The sequence below is a fragment of the Meriones unguiculatus genome (assembly GCF_030254825.1).
Source record: "Meriones unguiculatus strain TT.TT164.6M chromosome 13 unlocalized genomic scaffold, Bangor_MerUng_6.1 Chr13_unordered_Scaffold_33, whole genome shotgun sequence".
Taxonomy (NCBI): Eukaryota; Metazoa; Chordata; class Mammalia; order Rodentia; family Muridae; genus Meriones; species Meriones unguiculatus.
This window is the reverse complement of record NW_026843645.1, coordinates 1,597,102-1,618,396: the sequence shown is the minus strand read 5'-3', so window position 1 is coordinate 1,618,396 and position 21,295 is coordinate 1,597,102. Positions and strand designations below refer to the sequence as shown.

The following is a 21,295-nucleotide window of genomic DNA, read 5'->3' as shown; positions in this document are numbered from 1 at the left end:
TAATTAAAGGAGACCCAAGGACCCCTTCTCCAGCTACCAGGGACTGGGCATTTTAATGTAGTAACAGGAGCAATAAAAACAGCAGCCAAGCGTGTTAACTTATGGGATGGGGGCGAGGAGTAGACGTCACAAAGCTCCTGCCCAATTGTGATGCCAGGGACAGTATGGTGTGAGAGAGAGATTTACAGACACCAGAACCAGGGGAAAGGCTGTGTAAGGTCTGAGGACAAAGATGTGCCACAGCGGCCTTCAGCACCTAGAAGATGCTTCCAGAGCCTTTTTCCAGGGTCCTAGCCAAGGCACCAGGTGAGAAGCTTAGGAACAAAGGCTTATGATGGTGGGAACAGCACGCAGGGGATTCTGGGATTTGTAGGCAACACCTGGGCCACAGTCCAGACAGCCGACAGGGAGAGACGCAGGCTCGCGACTACGAGCAATCCCAGGATGCATCGCGCCGCCTGGACGCCATTTTTGTAGTTCTCAGATACAATTTCAGAAGTCTTAGCTCCGAAGCCTTGTTTGTAGTTCTCAGGCAGGGGGTGGGGGGTTTCTGGCGTGAAGCATCTTGGGATCGTTGGGACTTACGTGACCAGCAAGAGCTCCGAAGTGAGAAACAAAGGGGTAAAGGTCTGTCTGTGACTAGAGGGTTTGCGTTTTCATCCCCGTGGCAGAGGCCAGGGAGATGGTAGGGCGGCCTCCGTGTCTCTGAGCCTGGAAGTCTGCGGGGCGGATACGGAAGCGAAGCCATAAGGGGCGGGACTTCCGCCAGAAATGCCCTGCTACCCGGAATGGTTTTCCCAGGTCAGCAATCATCTTATCCCAAGCAGTTATGAATACATAGTCCTGCTCACACGTGGGGTGCGGGCGGGGAGGAAGGGGAGTAGGAGGGATTTGGGGTTCCCCGCCTTCCTCTCTTGTCCACCCCTCGCCTTCCATCCATCCGCCTGGAGTTCCTGAGCGGCCACGCAGGCAGGGGCATGGCGGGAAGAGAAAAGGCACAGTCCTCTGCTCCCACCAGGCCTGCGTGCTTCCTGGGGGAGATGGTGCACCCAGCCCGGGGTGAGGCTGTGCACGACCTTGTATATGTTGTTCTGGCGTCCTCTGATGAGGAGGAAGAAGAGGAAGGAAGAAAAGAAAGAAAAAGAGAATATAAAGGAAGAAAGAAAAAGACTCCCAACTAATTGAAACTTGGGTACTATTTGCTGAGTTCCCAAGTTTCTGGTGCCCTCTGCTGGGCCCCGCGGGTGCACGAGCGAGGTGGGGGGGGCTGGGGGTTGAGTAGGTAAGGTGCACTGGGCTTAGTTGATAGGGTGCTGGGGACTCAGTACAGAAGGATCTGGCCACCTCTGCTGGTCTAATGGGCAAAGAGAAAAAGTAAGAGATGGAGGAGGAAGAAGAGGGAAGGAAGGAAGGAGAAGAGAGAGACAGAGAGAGGGAGGGAGGGAGGAAGAAAGAAAGAAAGAAAGAAAGAAAGAAAGAAAGAAAGAAAGAAAGAAAGAGAAAGGAAGAAAGAAAGAAAGAAAGATCTTTGTGGCTTTGCAGAAAAACAGCCAGCTAATTGAAACTTGGGTACTATTTGGTGTTGATTTGCTGAATTTGAACCAACATACACAGGTAAAAGTGCAGGTATTCTGTACTCACATAAGTAACTGAAGTTTTTCCACATGGTAAATAAATTATTTTCAACCAGAAGGAAGGTGTAGAACATGGCAAACCAACACATTTTTATTTTGAGTCCCTATCAAATAGTAATGACTTGATGAACTTTTTGAGGAAGCTTCTCGTATTTGAAAACAAGAGTTATCCCTGACTTAATGAGCTATTTCTAGTCTTCTACAGCCTCCCAGTACCCAGGAGATTTTTACTTCCATAAATTCTGGATTGACAGGTTTGATTGCATCTCCTGCTTTACTATGTGAAAATCATGACCCATGCCCAATTTCTATAGAGATTAACAGAAGAAAATGATGTGGTGACCCTTTCTGAGCCCAGCTATTCCATATGGAATGCAGTGTCCTGTGCCCTCCATAAAACACTGTTGAACAAATTTGAAATGGGATCTAAAGCATACAGAAACATGGACCGGCTTTTTTCATGCCAGGTAAGCCTCACTGGTAAGCAAGGGTAGCATCATATCTTATATTATTGGTAAGTAATTCACTGTCATCAAGCCAATAAAACATTTTCACCTTATAGTTGAAAGTACAAATTAAAATGAAAAAGGTTCTGTCAACGTGTATGTGTATATATATGTATCTTAAATGATTTGGAGACTGAAAGCACTCATTTGAAGACATTTAATTTGAATGTCTTTCAACAAATGCTTTCCTAGTGTGAGATGAAATCCTGTAAGATATATGTGTAAATATGTAAAAATATGGCAAGTTCAATAACCAAAATTTTTATGATTTCATGGAATATGTCCAGTGCCATAAGATATATATACAAGAGGACTGTATCCAAAGCAACCATTTCAAATAAAATAGAATCTATATTTATGGCAAAAAAACATAAAAAAAGATTCTTTTGTGGACAATAAATAGCCTGTCTTAGAGTAAAAAAAAAATTCTGCTCAGTTCCCTCTCTTCATCCACTTCTGCTGTCTATTCCGTTTTCTATTCTGGGTGACATTCTGGCACCCTCCTGTGGACCCTCCTTGTTATTTAGCTTCTTTGGATCTGTGGATTGTAGTACAGTTATCTTGTATTATAGGTCTAATATCCGCTCATAAGTGAGTATATACTATGTGTTTCTGTCTGTGTCTGTGCTACCTCACTCAGGATGATTTTTTCTAGTTCAATCCATTTGCCTGCAGTTTCCATGATTTCTTATTTTTAATAACTGATTAGTATTCCATTGTGTAAATATACCAGAAGTAATTTATCCATTCTTCTAGATTTGAGGGACACCTAGGTTGTTTCCAGTTTCTAGCTATTATGAATAAAAAGCTATAAACATAGTAGAACAAATGTTCTTGTTCTATAATGGAACATCTTTCAGATACATTCCCTGGAGTGGTATAGCTGGGTCTGGAGGTAGAACTATTTCCAATTTTCTGCGAATGCACCAGATTGATTTCCAGAGAAGTTGTACAAATTTGCACTCCCATCAGCAGTGGAGGAATGTTCCCTTTTTACCACATCCTCACCAGCATATGTTGTCACTTGAGTTTTTTATCTTAGCCATTCAAGTGGTGCAAGATGGAATCCTGGAGTCATTTTGATTTCTGTTTGATGACTAAGGACTTTGATGATTTCCTTTAGTGTTTCTCAACCATTCGAGATTCCTCTGTGATGAATTCTCAGTTTAGCTCTGAACCCCATTTTTAAATTGGATTAGTTGATTTGTTGGTGTTTAATTTCTTAAGTTCTTTGTGTATTTTGGATTTTTAATACTCTGTCTGATGTAGGGTTGGTGTTGCTATTTTCCCAATCTATTGGCTGCTGTTTTGTTCTTTTGATAATGTCCTTTGACTTTCAGAAGCTTTTCAGTTTCTTGAGATCCCATTCATTAATCGTTAATCTCAGAGCCTGCACTGATTTGTTCTATTGTATCCCATGTTACTGAGTTCCAAACATTTTTCTACCTTGTCTTCTAAATGATTTAGAGTCTCTGGTTTTCTGTCAAGGTCTTTGATCCACTTGGACTTGAGTTTCTGCATGGTGATATACAAAAGGATCTATTTGCATTTTCCTACAGGCAGACATCTAGTTAGACCACAACTATTTTTTGAAAATGCTGTCATTTTTCCATTGTATGGTTTTGTCTTTGTTGAAAGTAAAGTTTTAGTAGAAGTGTGGGTTTATTTATGTGTCCTTATTCCAATTGTACAGGATTTGTCTTCTCTCAAGGGTGTTTTTTGGTTCTCTGACCATTATTTCTTACCTTTTTCAGACCCATGAGACTGGGTATTTGTGGGCACTTCTTGCACAAACAGCCAATGTGAAGGTATTTGGGGGAAATCCTAATTAAAAAACCTATTGTTTTCCTGAGCATATCTTAAATGATAATATAGGAACCATATGCTGAGATTTGGTTGACCTCACTGTTTGTCCTTGTGAAATATTGAAGACTCTGGAAATCAAGGCAGGGCCAGCATGGCTCCTGTTATTATGCTTTGCCATACTTGATTCACTTTAAGACACCATCCTAGGGAATTTACTCTTTTCCATCTTCTCTGGAGAGGTGCACCAGCTTCGGTGACCCCATCCAAAAGAAATTCACCAATTCCATTTTGATAACTACGTTTGCTCAGGAGGAAACAAATAGCTGCTGGGTTATAACATTCATTTTGGTTTGAGAAGATATTAGGATTGTAAGAAAGGAACTTTGGGACCTAGAAAATCATAGCTACACTGAGAATTTGCTGTGATGAATGAGAGAGGAAAAAAAGCAACAATACCAAGTTACATTGATGCTTCCTGTTGTGTGTTTTGGAAGATGTCACATTATTTAAACATTTTGTATGATCGTGGTGAAAGCCATGCAGTTACTACTTCCAGGATAATAACAGACATTTTCCTGGCTGGTTCAGTGATGTCAAGCACACATCAGGAAGTGTTCATGTTCTTGGATCTGTTGGAGATGCTTCACTGTCATTTGGAGCTAGCTGGAAGGTAGGGGTGCTGATGGTATTCTGGGTTTAGGCTGAGCACAGTTTGGGAGAATGTGAAGATTGGCAGGAAGAGCTGAGCTTCATGTCTATTTCTGTGGCTGCTGGGAGTGATGCTACCCTCATAAGCACAAGTCACCCTCACTGACTCACCTGGACCGTCTACCATGCAGAGTGATTATTGGGTTAAAGACTATAATTTTATTTGAATTCCACTATAACACTGGTCAGTGGGCATCCTCTCTGTGATGGTCTGTTTCATACTGGCCATTTTGGTAGATGATGATGGTCATTGTATCAAAGGTTCTTATACTTCATGATAGGTGCATGTGTTCTGGGTGCTAGCTAGTGAGTTTTTGGCAGCATAGGCTCTTCAGAAATTATGATTTTGTCAGACATGGGAAAAGAATAATGCTGTATTTTTTTTGAGTGTGTGAAAGTGGTGCATGTAGGGGAGGGAGAGTTGTTTTAGAAAACCTTCCACATGTTCCTCAGAATATGAATTTTCACCAGAGATGAAATTGAGTAATAGGAATAACATCATCATTTGCTATTTAAACTACACTAAATAATATGATAGTCTTTTAAGAGGCCATGACTGAAGGCATATGCATCCTCAGTTATTCCTCAAGAAATGGAGAACAGTGGGAATTTGGTCTCATGTGATACCAATCAGGAGCCAGAACCAAATCCCTGACCAAATTTTTATCTGTATGTGGGCCATTAAAATGAAAACGAAACAAAACTTGTTCAAAACTACATCTGGACCTGGAACCCTTATTATTTGAGAAGGAATGAAGGGGTCCTCAAATGTGTGTGTGTGTGTGTGTGTGTGTGTGTGTTTGTCCATTTACACATCCAGGAATGGCTTTTTTTGTCTTTATCCTTTGTATCAAAGTTGCTGCACCTTGCTCCTATATGTACCTGGGTGGCTACACCTGATCACCGTATGTGTCATCATCTGTGGGATCATAACTGCTACAGCACTGCAGAAAACTCAGAAACACAAAACGAGCCCAAAGCACAGCCATCTTTTCCTCCAAGAGTGAAGTAGCGTCATATACAGTATATGCTTTTTGTGTGTGTGAGCAGAGGAGAAGAACTGAAATTGTTGTGCATGTATAATACAGGTCAGTTACTTGTTTGTATTAAAATTTGGAATAAATTCTCTCAGGCTTTTTTTTTTCTAAATTAAGGGAAAACCTGTGTCCTCCATAGCCTGCAGCAACAACTTTTAGAGGTTGGATACAGGTGCAGGGGCCCAGGTAATCGCCTTAGCATCCCCCTCTCCTCCACTCTGTTTAGCTTAATTCTGGCACAGGGTCCCTCTATGCTTAGGGCAGAATAAGGCCTTTATCTTTCAGTGGTTCATCCAACGATGCCACAGGACTAGAGGATGTGGGCTCTCGAGACAGTTCTGCCTTTACTAAATTAAAATATATAGTATTAAAATTATCACATATATAAATCTAGCTATTAGGTGCAGGAGCGCTCTGTCTTCATGGACTCGTGCGCATCACCGGAGGGAACCAGACATTTGTGCACCACCCTGTTGTCCCTGGGGATCCAACCTGGCAACTGGGAAAGAAATAGCGATTCTGTGTCCCTGTCTGTCCTGGACTCGCTTTCTGGAGCACGCTGGTCTGGGACACACTGATACCCGCCTGCCCCTGCCTCCCCAGTGCTGGGGTCCCAGGTGTATGCCACTGCGCCGCCTTTTGTTGTTGTTGTTTAATCTTTAAAAATATTTATCAGGGTGAGCACATTTCTGCCTTCCCGAGAGAGCTGCGCTGCTTTGACTGGGAGGGCCGCGATTACAAAAAAAAGGGGGGGCAAGACCCCAGGATTCCTTTCCCATAGACCAGCTGTGCGGCCTCTGAGCAGGAGAATGCAAACTGCACTTTCTGCCTCTACACAAGCGACTTCCAGTGGGCGGGGCGATGACGTCACGGAGATGCTCCTAGAAAGGTCTTGATTCCTAAGAAGGCGAGGGGCAAAGCGAGGGGACATTTCCAGAACCTTGGGACCCGGGGAAACGCTGTGTGCCCTGGTCGGTTGGTGACTTCCCAGACCAGGGCCTCTGCAGCGGTGGAAAAGAGCTTCAGGGCGACTTCTGGTCCAGGCTACCCTACCATTGAGGGAAAACGACCCAGGCAAGCTTGTGAAGGCATAAACAGTGCCCGTAGCATTCTGGGAATTGTATTTCTGCGCCTGCACCACATTACAGCTTGGCTATAAGCTGAGATGACTGCAAACAATCCCAGAAGTCTTTGCTCTGCAGCCCGCCATGTTTGTAGTTCTCATTGAGGAGCCATGCTTGTAGTACTCACAGAAGCTTGCTGTGGCCACAATGCACTCTGGGATTGTTTGTAGTTCCCTGACTTTGGTGCACTCTGTATTGATCAATGAAAGGGGTAAATGGCTCCTGTTTTTTCCAGGTTTGTGTTTACAGTTCAGAAATGTGGTGCGTATCCGCTGTTGGGCCCGGGAGATAGTGGGGAGGCCGCTGAGCCAATGTCCTAACTGCTGAGTCATCTTCCCAACTTTTTGTTTATGTCTCAGGAATGCTTCGGAGTGAATATTCTCATAGTTTAAAAACCATTAACAATGGAAAATGCATCACCTACCCAATTTCTCATCTGCACTCATTCAATTTAAAGCCGAACAGTACACACCATGAGCATTTAAAAATTCGCATGTTATTTATGCGGTGTCCTGTGACAATCCATTGTGTCTGCAGTGCTCCTGTTGCGCAAAATGCGTTCTTCGGGAGACTGAGGACACCTGCACTCATTTGCATAGACCCTTCTGCCTGAGCTTCCCTCTTTGCTAGCTCTTCAGTCTTGCCATTTTCAGTTCAGGGTACATCCACTGACACTTGCGGGGAGACATGAATTAGAGAATGCATTAGCAGGGCTGTGGGTCCCTGTGAGTCAGGATGGCAATTTCACCATTCATACTGAGTTCCAGGGCAACAGAATTTCTTAATCTATAGACAGATTTGGGATTCACAGTGTGACTGTCTTAAGCTAGTGGTATACAAATAACACAGAACTCAGGTTCATTCTGGCCTTTTCAGATGTAGTTTGTTTGTATTGAAGGAACTGAGGATGGCAGGGGTGGCTCCATTTTGTTTCTCAGACTCTGTCTTAAGTTGACTGACCTTGGAATGATTTGATCACCACCTTTGGGTTCCGAAAAGGCCACATGGCCCTCCACCCTGCAGGTTTTGTGGATACCACAAAATGTGTAAATAGATAATTATAGCCAGGCCTCCACCCCACATGTTATCATAAATGCCACAGAATGTGTTAGTGGATCCTCCACTCCACCCAGTTGGCTATCATGTAGATTGCTATCTGTAGGTTTGGCCAGGTGGCTTGGAACAATTAACCAAAAGGTTGCTGAACCCCCTACCCAAAACTTATCCTTCTCTGTAGCTCTAAGGCTTGGAATCCCCCGCTTGCCGTTTTTTCCTTTAAAAAGTCTGCCTCCCTGAGATTCAGGGCCTCACTTTCTAACCTGCTATGTTGGGGAAGATTGGCAGCCTGAGATTTAGCTTGAATAAAGATCCTCGTGTGATTTTCAATGGACTGGACTCCTAGTAGTCTTTTGGTATCTCTCGAATCGGGCACAACATACCTACCTTGTCCTCATAGAAAACTGTTACAGAGAGGGGTGCATCTGTCCCCTCCAAGATCCAAAGATCACAGAAAACTGGGTATTCTGTCACCCTTTTCATATAGGGGCACATCTTTGGTCACTCAGATGGGTAACTGTCTAGGAAAGAAATAGTCTGAGATAATCATTCTGGAAAATTTTGGTAAAGTCTGCCTCTGTAGCAAGAGGTAGGTGAGGTCTGCCCCCACAGCTAGCAAAGAGGTCATTAACAAATTCCACTCCCACCTTTTGGATTGAATGCAGTTATTTTATCTAATGCACTGAGAAGAGGCCTTTGCATTTTTAACATTCCTGGTTTCCCTAGTGATCTGTGGGTACAAGGACCTTTGTGGTTCAACATCTTGTTCATTGAAGAGTGGAATTTTCCTGAAAGTAGGATAATTAGCATCAAACAAGGATGAGCTTCCTAATTGCTTTTCCAATACAATATGGTCAGTCCTGAAACCATATATACACAATCAACAGAAAGGGACTCAGCAAGTTTTATTCAAATATTTGAGCATGCTTATTCACCCATACTTAGCATGGAAGAAATCACCTGGGAAGAATAAGAAGGGATAGAGAAAGGACAAGAAATGGGTAAAGCAATGTAATATATTTTAATCAAAATATATAAAAATACATATTAAATTAGAACATGGCTATACAGATAGTTTAGCAGTTAAGAACAATGGATATTGGTACAGAACATAGAGGTTCCATCTCCAGAAATCACATGGTAGCTAGCCATTTGCTCTAATTCCAGTCAATGTCATCTCCTGCCATCTTCTGGCTTCTGTTGTTACTGAACATAGACACACACAGAAAAACACCCATGTATATAAAATAAAAATAAAGCTTAAAATTGTAGTAATCTCTACAGAGATATCACAGCAGTGAGACAGACAGCAGCCAGGGCTACTTAAAATGAACTCTTTCTACTCCTGTATGAAAGTAGCTGCATAATTCCTCTGAACCAGCCATCTCATAGGCAAAATCAGGCTCATTGTGAGGTTAGACTAGCTCAGCAAAGCTGTTTCTCTAATAATAGTGTCCATGGTGCTGATTGGTGACTTCCTTGATATTTTCTGAATCTGTATTCTCTGTCTTTGTATGTGTGAGAAAATGGCCTTGATACTTCTATCTGTGAAATCATACAACATGATTGACAGGTAGCACTGGCCGCATGCAAACGATATCCACTGTCCCTTATTTTCATCTTAGACCTTGTGGTACAAGATGAACATTCCAGAGGCATTTCTGTCCACTTTTATAATTTACATATGTTTCTGCATGACTTTGAGTTAAGATGCACTTAAATATATCTCCTTACACACTACCACCATGTTAAGAAAAGGATTTAACTTAGCATGCTTTAACATAGGCAAACCTATAATTGAACTTTTCCAGATTCCCAAAGTAAAACATCAAAGCTTCCTTTGTTGAAGAAAATCATGCTGTGGAAACGACTCCCATGATCTCCTTTACTGCCACAGGAAAAAAAAAAAATCTTTCTCAGCTCTTCTGTTTTCACTGTTATGATGGTTATTCTAGGCAGCCAAATTGACTATATGTCTGGAATTAACTAAAACCGAAACTGTTGGGAAGCGGAAAAACTCTTCAATCTAGATCTAGATTTTTGTTGTGATAAAACCCACCTTTCATCTCATCCACAGTCTCTGATGGTAACATACATACATATATATACACACACACAATACATACATATAATATTGGAGATGGCAGCTCTTTTTCTTTGTCTGCTGGCCCTACCTCTGGATAGCAAGCTCATTAAAAAAAAAAAACTGGCATTAAAGCTTATTTCTTAAGAATTATGGTATATACTGAAGACCATCTGAGACATCCAGCTACATTGGCTGAACCAATACTGTATTTTGTTTTTGTTTTTGTTTTTAAGCAAAATCCAAAACATTTGATGTCACCAATAAAGATGCTGGAGTCAGATGCCTAGGTGAAAACTTGCTATCTCAAGGAGGCAGCCTACCTTCCTACTCAGCCAAAGGCTCAGAAAACAAAACAAAACAAAAACTACTTCTCCTTCCATGCTTTTTTAAAATCCTCTCAAACTGAATGTCCCTACATTCCACTTCATGTGAATCTCTCCCAACTGGTTGCTTGCTTGGCCTCTTGACCTATGGTTGAGTTTATCCAAGCCTGTTTTAACAGAGAACTTGTGGTGTATGCTTACACTAAACCACTCCACAACTAGAGACAGATTTTTCCAGGATACCATCTCAGGGTTCACAGTATAACTAAATAATTCTGCAACATGGGTTCTTCAACTTTCCATCGGTAGTTAGGCATTGTTGGACCAGTTGGAACACAGCCTGTGAGCCATTCTAATAAACCCACTTTCTACATATGTACATTCATTCCATTTGTTCTGTTCAGCTAGAGAATCTTTACTAATACAGATGTTTTGTTTTGTTTCCCTTCCCATTTTGCTATGGCTGCTAAAAACACTGCTCCATAAAGTTTGTCATCTGTTAACTGTTTTTCTCTCAGGATGTTCACAGGTACCAGGTGAAACGTAGGTGCAGTTATCTTAGCCCAGTATGAAGCCACAAAACACAAATCTTGTTTCTTGAAATTTCTCTGATAGGGAAGGTCCTCCTCCCCTTTCATCTGACCCTAGCCTATCAGGTCTCATCAGGACTGGCTGTAATGTCTTCCTCTATGGCCTGCTCCCCATTCAGGAGGAGGTGATCAAAGAGCTAGCCACTGAGTCATGGTCAGAGACAGTCCCTGTTCCCGTTACTATGGATCCCACATGGATACTGAGCTACCATGGGCTCAGTTCTAGGTTATCTCCATGCATGGTCCTTGGTTGGAGAATCAGTCTCAGAAAAGAGAGATAGAGTGGGGCATGGATGGAAATGAGGGGAAAATAATGAGACTGGGAGGGATTGAGTGAGGGGGCTACAGCTGGGATACAAAGTGAATAAATTTTAATATAAAAAATATAAAATATTCATAACATTAAGAAATGAAATATATAAGGAACACACAGTCCCAACCAAAATTCTGTTATCAGCTTTTATACTTTTTGCCTAGCATGCATTTTGCATTTATTACAAAACACAATTCATATTGTTTTCTGAGAAGACTATATAACTCCTGTGAGAGTCATTTATAAAATCTAATAAATTCCTTTGTGGTACTTGTAAATCACTATAAACTAGACATTCCACCAAAGATGAATATGATTTAGCACAACTTAAGAATCCTGCAATCATTTTGTCAGAATTGTTTGATTGTACTGAATATGTTCTCTAGATATGTTAATCATCTAGGAATGGGTTTCTTGGAGTATGTGATTCAAACGTTTTATATTTACATTATATATGTGTATATTACTGCTAAAGCATTTAAACGCCATGGTAATTTAATAGAGAAGTCACCTAAATTTGTATTTTGTTTTTTAATTATAAAATGTATAAATAATTAAAAATTGTCTTGTTAATATTCTAGGATCCCTTTCATTTGTGGGACAGATGGGTAACTTCACTGCAGTTGAGTAATGGGCTATGGAAGCCTGATCCACCAGGAGGAAGAAGCAGAACTGCCTCCTGAGTGCTGCTGTGTGGGAGCTTAGGCATACCCTGAGATCTTGAGTTGGGGAGCCTAGGGTCCCCTCCTACAGAGGGGAGCAGCAAGTGGCTGAGTGGCCAGGGTGGGAGGGCTGGGCGATCTGGAGGCTGGGTGTGCAGGCAGACATAGGCTATCGGAGGACAGGCATTAGTGCTGCTGAAATGCGAATCTCCGCAGATCTGGAGAAGGCGCAGTCCTGGACTGGAAGTCAGTGTCAGGGACTAAAGAGCTGTGCCCCTTCCGCACACTCTAACCCTAAGGGAGACACCATAGCCCTAAGGGAGGGGCTCCTGTCACTCAAGACTCTCTGGCCAATCAGGGTCTCTGAGCGGACCTGCCAGTCAAGAGAGGGGGCGTGTCCTTCTGGATGCCTTTCTGCTTGTTCAGCTACCACTGCTGAGTAGGCTCGTGTGGTTCCCTTTGAAGTGCTCTGAGCGCCGCTGCTGCCGCTGCTTGGGTGCTGTGAGAGAAACTGAGGCAAGCTCCGAAGTCGCAACATGGTGAGTTCAGGGAGGAGAAGGTGGCTGAGTGGCTGGAGCTGCTGTGCGGGGTCTCTTCTGGAACTGGCTGGTCATCGGCGGCCACTGGGGAGGGAAATTGTGGTCCTGGGCGATCGCTGGACCCAGCGGTTGTATCTGAGTCACTTCACTGAGGGGGCCGCATCCATGCAGAGCGTTTGCATCAGGGGTTTGTGAGCAGAATCATCCTCATGGTGGGACGCCAAACTCGGAGTACTTAATTTGTCTTTGGTGTTCCAGTTTTTCTTGCATCCTCTACAAGTTCTGCTCTTAGCAATTAATCTTTAAGTGTGAGATCCATTCGGAGGTAGTTTTGTGGGGGTTGTAAACGCCATCTTATGTGTTGAGTAGCACTCCAATATTAAGCTGTGATGAGGAAGAGTAGAATTGATGATGTAAAGGATAGCCAATACTTGGGAAATAATAGGTGTCACTAAATAGAATTTAGCCAGGGGGAGGACTGCCTCCAAATCACCCCACAGGTAAATAGTATGCTAACCAGGCCTGTTAGAGATTAGCATCCTAGCATACACATGTTGACCAAGCTTGTCCAGAAATTTGGCCCCAACCCTAGCAAAGGAGAGAGAAAACTATGATTTACAACCAGCTACCAGGCCGATCCTCATATCAAACAACAGGCCTCTACCAAGCTGCTCAAGGTGATCCTACAGGGTCACTACCAACATTACAGCCTGTGGTGACATAAAGGTGTTAAAGTAACTTTTATTCCCCTGAAATAATTGTCCTCCAGGCGCTTAGTGCCTTCATCTGCTAACCTAGGCCTAGTCCTGCAAGCCTCTAGCCTCCATACAATGTAATCGAGAATGTTTTCATCCTTTGAGACTTAGTGCTGAATAAGCTCATCCTTTCTAGTTTTTCCTGAATCTTGCTGGCCTGTTCAACTCAGCTGTTCTGGCTCAGACTCCCCTCCAAGGTGACTGAATCAATTTGGCTTTTCTTAGTTTATGACTGAATTGTTCTGCTTGGCCTCATACTAACTTTGGCAATATGTTATAATCTTCTGGATGGTTCTCATTCTCTGGATCTGTCTGTCTTCACCTGTGTCTAGTTTCTGTCTTCAACTTGTGTCTGTAAAAGTCTCCCAGTAAAACTTTTTCTGAATTCTGAAAACTCAACTTGACAGCATTGCCTCTCAACTCACTGACTCAGCTGAACAGCCTGAGCAGAAATGGCTAGAACTCAAACATCTGCATCTCTCTGTTTCCTTAGGGCTAGGATTAAAGGTTTGCACCACCACACCCAGACCTAAACTTTTCCATACCTGAACCTTGCTCTATACCTGCCTGGCCTTGACCACAAAGATCTGCTTATCTCTTTCTCCTGGTGTGCCTGAATTCCAACTAGATCTTATAGCCTTTGGATGTGATCTCTTGCCAGAACAGCCATGTTCTGAATTAAAATTCATTTACCTAAAGATCCAGTTTTCTTTTTGAGAAAAGAATAATTTTTCCACAGGGGCAAGTCTATACTGGTTGATATCTCTTTGAAAAGGGGAAAAGAAACAAAGAAACAAAACAAAACAAAACTTGTTTGTGTTCTTGGCTGACCTGGATCAATGAAGGCATTCCGTGAGGCCTTCATATGAGGGAAATGGCATAGTTGTTTCTCAAACCCATTATCATTCTTATCATAGCCAGTAACAGACTGGGGCCTAGGCCTTGAGAGCTTTCACTAAGTTCTCCATGCATTGAGAATAAAATGGAGTTCCCTCTCAAAAGCCAGGAACATGTTTGGGAGTGTAATACTGTCCATTGTAGTTACAGTGAAAGGATTTGCATGTGGAGCATGGTTTCTGCCTTCTGTTCACAACAGTAAGAACAATTCTTTATGTACAATTGCTAGGTGAAACGGGGTAGGCAATAGCTAGATCAAAAACTAAACTTTAAGGCAGTCAGCTGCAGGGATCAGGCTACGAAGAAGGATATGATCCCCACAGAGTTAGTGATTTTTCAATATCTAGCACACATTAACTCTTGCATGTGAGTGAAAACAGACCAGATTGGTGGGTATTCAATTTGGGCAGGTTAGGTTGAACCAGTGAATATTGAATTTGCAAGTAGGTCTATCCTATGCATTTATGTGCCGTCTTCATAGATAGGGCTAAGTCTGCTCAGAAATTTGAGACTCAGCTATTTGTGGTAGCTTTGTATGTCAGGTTACCAATCTCAGCAGCTAACACTGCAGGTAGAATCAAGGTAAATCAGTATCTGATTAATGCTATTAGCTCTACCAGAGAAGGGGCTGCTTTTGTTCAAACTCAGTAAATATACCTATGTAGTTTTTCAATTATATTTCTCTTTCTAAAAAAGTCAATTGTTGGTATTAATTAGTAAGTTTTATTTTCTTTATGCATCACTGCTCTAATCTCTTATTTCTTTCTCTTCTCCAACATTTATCAGTCATTAAGGATTTCATTCTTGGGACTGGAGAGATGGCTCAGTGGTTAAGAGCACTGCCTCCTCTTCTAAAGGACCCAGATTCAATTCCTAGCACCCATGTAACAGCTCACAACTGTCTGTAATGCCAATTCCAAACAATCTGACACCTACACACTAATGCACAGAAAATAAAATTAAATATCTTTTAAAAAGAATTTCATTCCTAATTAAAAATGGATTTTTCATTAGTTTCTGTTTAGAGCAATGTCTTCCAAAACTCAGCCTTCATGCTATATAGTTAAGACTTGCTTTGAACCACCTAATCCTGCCTTTGTGGCCCAGTGTCTTGCAACTCATTTCAGGCTGGACCTTAACCTGCTCAGTGAAATGGAAAAGGGACCAGTGAATGAGGTTCCTCAAACATCTCTGGCTTTCATAGGGTGGGTAATTACAAATAAAGAAGCACCAGTGTATGAATTGAGTTAAGTGACTAAATTTGAAGCTGGTGTCATCATAGCACAGAAAGGGATGGAGAAGAAGGATGGTGAGAGCTTTCCTGCTTGGACAGAAGTGTCAGTTATTCAATTTTAGATGATTAGGAAATGTCCAAACTGGCAATACTTGGAGTTCACAGACCAAGGCAATCAAGATTCTGGAAAAGCAACTAAACTTATTTCTAGAAACCAAATATCTGTAGTTACACTAGTTCAACAAACAAAGAAGAACTGGATAATCTGGTGTGGCCAAGCATAAATGGAATGTTATTATTCTAACAATGGTGCATCCCTAGAGAAAAGGAGTTTATAATTCTTGGTGTGCTCTGCTACGCATGTCTAGTACCAAAATACTATTGGAGCATGAAGCGTGTTTTAACTTTTTACAATTTTTGAGATTATAGTTAAATAATTTCAACCCCCTCATTCTTCCCTACTGTTAAGTCTCAAATGCTGGGACAAATATCTGAGGTACCTATTTAACAAATCAAAGGAGGCCCAGCTTCTGGTTCTCCTAGAATCCCTCTGTTTCTACCTGTGATAGGGTAATGGTTGGCATCCCCAGCCTTCTAGCCCAGGGTCTGAGTTCCCCTTCCCCTGGGTGGTCTTCCTTATGTAATCCAACCATTTTGGTTACCTGGGCTTTTTCATCTATCATTTACTATCCAGGCCTCTTGGTCTAGCTTTCCCCTCTCCCCTCCTACTTTTCCTCATAATGCTCAGTCATGTTTCCTCTGGACTCTCCCAGATGTCCCTGCATCTGGCTATTCTGTCCCTTTTCTCTATAATAAACTCTACCCCACCATACCTAGAATCATTTATGACCTTTCCTTTTTATTTCTTTTTTTTCATTCATTTCCCATTTACCACTCCTTTCATATTCTTCATCAATTTTTGTTTTAATTGTTACTGTTTGACTTTGACTTGTTTGGCTTCAGGATTTCTCAGCTATAATGTAGAGATAGTGACACTGAACAATTATTGTGTGTTGGAATGTGCACACAAAGGACCCTGTGAAGTAGAAGAGGAACTATCTCCTTGTGTCTTGGAGATGGGAAAGTCATACTAAAATACAAATTTCTTAGAGTAGGGCTCTGTGTGTGCCTAAGGTGTGGACCCAGTTGGGAAGGTCTCAGCTCTCTGAGCTATTTGATCTCATCCCCCAGTAGAGTAGCTGTTAGTGTCCTTAAGCCCAGCTGGGTGGTCAAAGAAAATGAGGGACTCTAGGCAGACCTATCAGTCAGCAGCACCAATGGGAGGTAGCTCATATTTTCTTTCCAGGATTCTTTTCTGATGCAGCTGAAGAGAACTGTGAGGGGGACTTCAAAGTATGCAATGGTGAGTGTGTGGGCCACTGTACCAAAACCAGGAGGAAAAGGTCTGCTAAGCTCTCAGAGTCTGATATTGTGATGCTGAGACTGTGGGTTAACTGTCCTTCTGTTGATCTATGTGGTGACTTGGGGATTGGTCCCTGGTCTCTGACTCTTCCTTGAGTGTAGATTCCTTGGGGGCAGTGGGTGGGGGCTGGGAGAATTCCTCTGCATCCCTGGCAGCTTAAAGCTGTGATAGTTAAAATATCACTGTCCAGTGTGCACACACACACACGTTGTTTTTGGTGTGTGGTAAGAAGAGAAATTGGAAAACTGATGGTCTGCTCTCTAGAAGTTCTTAACTTTGCATTCCACATTCAGGTTTGTGTGGCAAATTTTATAAATAGTTTTGAAGCTGGAAAAAGTGGGTGATGTGAATCCTCTATCAATTTTTGTTTGGAATCTTTTTATCTTTTTCTTTCTTTCAGCCATAGTGGTGTGATTCAGGAAAATTTAATTTCAGGACACAATAGGAATTTCTGAGATGCAGAGGTTTTTAAGATGTGCTAGTGATGGGGAGGTGGATAAGGCAGATTCCATATCTTATGGCACAATCCATGTGGGAGTAAGCAAACATGAAAACACTCACCACATTGGTTTGTGTATTGCTTTTAGTGGTGTTGGATTTGCCTGAAACCACAAGAAGGCATGAGGGGCTTTAGAATCGTAGCCCTCTTTTTTGATCACTTTTTTTCCACAGTGAGCTCCAGACCATTGAGCATGTGGTCTCTCCTTTTAGAAGAGTGATCTACAGTAGCTGGTTTGTCAGAAATATACTTTAGGGGTCAGCTTGAGTTGCTTTTGTAAGAGTTTTGCAGTCTGTGCTTATTTAATTTCTATACACATATAAACATAAGTAACCTTGGACAAGTCACATTTTTCCCGGCAGAGTTTCCTTGGGCCTTTTGAGGAAAACTTGAATATATTTTTAGGGTTATGATTTTGGCTTTTTCTCTTTGTCTCCTAATTTGGTCGCAACTGTTGTACACATTCTTGATAGTTGTAGCTCTGAGACATGTTCTGAGGTCACAGCTGCATATGTGTGTACTCTTACTTCATTATCCTATTTGGAATTCTGTGTCGTTTTTCATGGGACATAGCTTTGGAATCAGCTTTCCTCTTAGAAATTCATAGAAATTTTCTTTGGATTCTGGTGAATTCATATTGAAATAGAAAATAGCCAACATCTTTTTTAAAAATACATCATTCCATTGGTTTTGTTTACTCTAGTATAAAAGTGTAAATGATATCCTACATAATCATTTGTTTAGCAAACTATAGTTAGTATATAAAATTGAAAGTAATGAAATAATTTACACAGCCATAGAAAGAAGACTTCAGTATAGAGTTTACTGACACAAAATACACTGCTATGGTCACAAAAGCTATCCCCCCATGTATAATTTAAGAATAAAAAAAGTGAAAATAAAACATGGTTCTCAATTGAATAATAAATTTGAATGTGGTATGGGATCATGTATTAGCATACAAAATAATCTCTTGATAGCAGAATTTAGGAATTCCCACAGATTCGTACTAAAATTAAGGAACATCAGGTTGTGTTCTTATAGTTCATGTAAAACTGCAAGGATTTATTATTTGTAATCTGATGCATTTGTTGGTGTTACCTACACCCACACCTCCTCATTACCCAAACAAAAAACCTACAATAAACCATGTTTTTCACACATTCTCATTGTATCCATGTTTACATGTGCCTACATTGCACGTAGCTCTCATAAAATGACAAAATGGCTATTGATCCCAGCAGTCTTCTCAGTAAAGTTTCATGTACTTTTGATTAGTTATAAAATGTATCTGAATTCTCATGTTTATTGTGTTTATGTTTGTGGTGGATAACTTTTAAAGTAACCTAATTCCTTATTTGTTGAGGTCATGGTTTGTGACTCAGAAGGACAGTATGATAAATGATGACAACAATAGCAATGGTAAAGGGATTACACACTTATAAAAGACTTTCACAGTCATTGCTTTATTGGTCATGAAACAGTGTATAATTACAGCATAAGCAGTGTCAAATCAACAAACTTCTCTCTCTCTCTCTCTGATTCCAATCTTGCTACATTCCCATTTGTCCATTGGGTAGGAGAGCTTTAGTCAACTTGTCTACCTTATAGTTCACAATAGAAAATGAAGGGCAGAAACAACACAACCTAGCAGAAGCAATCACTTTCAAAGAATTTTTTTAATATATTTTTATTTGGTATGTGGAGAAGGAAAATCAAATGTCAGGCTTTTTAGAGCAAATGTTGTTATAGAAATAAAAAGCAAATGTACTTTTACAATATAATATACTATAAAAATGCAGAATGTTGGTTTATTTTGATTGCGTAAGAGTTTTCTGCCAATGAGTCATGCTGCATGAAGTGAAAATGAGTTAAGAAACAGACTGACTTGTTTTGTTTGTATTGAAATAATGACAAATTACAGTTGAATAAAAATGTAATAGTCTTAGACAAGTAACACTTAGTTTTGTTTTGATCAGCTAACCCACCTTAGATGATGACATGTTTATTTTTACTGGGAAAACATGTTTAAACACTTAGCATTTTAAAATATCAGTTTGTATATACTTAATATATTATATAGTTAATGCATAAATAGTGTATAACATTACATGCTTATTTCCATTATTGTGAATATTATTCAAATTATTTTTTTGTTTTTTAAAGACTATATATTTAATTAATGTTCTATCAGCATTTGTACCTGCATGCCAGAAGAGGGCAACATATCTCAGTATAGATGATTGTGAGCCACCATGTGGTTTCTGAGAATTGAACTCAGGACATCTGAAGGAACAGAGGGTGTTCTTATCTGCTGAGCCACCTCTCTAGCTCCAAACTTTAGTTTTTATTATAGAGAAGAAAGAGTACTGTTTTGGAATTAAGTGAGCAGGGACCCCTGTAATTCCACACAACAGCAGAAAATTACCTCATTTTACCTGTGTGATATATATTTCATATTGGTGAGAGCAAAACATCTGATTTCATAGATCTAGATAAGACTAAAGAATAAGCTTGTTAAACTCCTGAATGATGTTTCCCCTCTTTGCACACCGAATAATAACTGTACATCATGATTTTTTTTCCTTGTCTTCACTATTTCACTTCTCTTTGATTGCTTCTCTTCTTTGCATTTTTAGGTAGGAAAATTAAATTAATGCTTTTTAATTGAAAAGGATTCTTCCCTCATACAATATATTCTGACCACTGTTTTCCCTCCCTCCACTTCTCTCACATCCAGCATACCTCCCTTCTTTCCCCATATCTACTTCCTTCCTCTGTATCCATTTCAGAAAAGAACAGGCCTCTAAGATAGGACTGCCAAACAAAATACAAAAAAGATAAGGCCAACAGACCTCACAGTGAGGATGGACAAGGAACCCTAAATAGGGGAAAAAGAGTCTCAAGAGCAGGTGAGAGAGTCAAAGTTATACCTGTTCTTAATGTTAGGAGTCTCACAAAAATATAGAACTAACAGCCAAGACATCTCTGCAGTGGACCTGGAGTGGACACATACAAACACAGTCCTTGCTGTTTATGTCTTGGAGACATTCTTGGCCATCAAGGGAGTGGGTTCCATTTAATGGATTGTGCTGCAAGTTAAACCAAACATTAGCTCACCACTCAAGCAAGTTTGGTATAATCATGCCCCCTTTACATCTTGTAAGCAGTACAGATTTTAGGTGGAGTGGTTTTTATTCTGGGTTTATGTCCAGGTTTCTCTTTTGATAGCCTGTACAGTACTGTCTTACCCCAAAGAGACTAGAACATAGGGGTGAAATCTTTTAACCTGCACTTCGTCCACCTCTCCACTTTCAGTGCACTGTGTATAAGCTTTCCTCCAGAGTGTGGCCCTGCTGTTGTTTTTCAGAGAGCAATGCTCGCTCGTAACATCAGCCCGGGCTTTTGGGCATCCTCATACAACCTCCTGGGACAACAACTCAGTTGTGTGAGAAAATACAATGTTGGCTGTATTTGTTTGACCTCCAACCAGCAATGGAGGAGTGTCCCCCTTCCCCAACACCTTTGTCAGTGTGAGTGAGCTTTCACTTGTCCTGTTAAACTTCACCATCTAACATGTGTAAAATTAAAGCTCAAAGTAGTTTCCATTTGCATTACCTTAATGGCTAAGGATGCTGAACCTGAACAGTGTTTCTCAGCCATCTGAGATTCTCCTGTTGAGAATTCTACATTGAGATCTGTTCTCTGTTTTTTATTTTATTTATTTTATTTTTTTAATATTAGTTACAGTTTATTAACTTTTTATTCCCTCTGTAGCCCACTCCCTCACTCCCTTCCAATCCCACCCTCTCTCCCTCATTTCCTCCATGCCCCTTTCCAAGGCCACTGATAAGAGAGGTCCACCTCACCTTAGCTTATCAGGTATCTTCAGGACTGACTACAATATCCACCTTTGTGTTCTAGGAAGGCTGCTCCTCCCTGGAGGTGGGGGGTAGATCAAAGAGCCAGCCATTGAATTCATGTCATAAACAGTCCCTGTTCCCATTACTATAGAACACACTTGGCTACTAAGCTACCATGGGTTCCATCCGAGCAGGGGTTCTAGGTTATATCCATGCATGGTCCTTGACTGGAGATACAGT

The 21,295-nt window shown here is 41.2% G+C and overlaps 1 protein-coding gene across 1 annotated transcript in view; it reads left to right on the top strand.

The window, feature by feature from the left end:
* The first annotated feature begins 232 nt into the window (after positions 1 to 232).
* LOC132650753 (zinc finger protein 431-like) overlaps positions 233 to 21,295 on the top strand; it is a 35,714-nt gene continuing 14,651 nt past the window's right edge. The window contains exons 1-4 of the mRNA XM_060376080.1: positions 233 to 306; positions 374 to 621; positions 2,013 to 2,101; positions 3,895 to 3,948. Coding sequence (XP_060232063.1) covers positions 233 to 306; positions 374 to 621; positions 2,013 to 2,101; positions 3,895 to 3,948 — 465 coding nt within the window. The remainder of the gene's footprint in view (positions 307 to 373; positions 622 to 2,012; positions 2,102 to 3,894; positions 3,949 to 21,295) is intronic.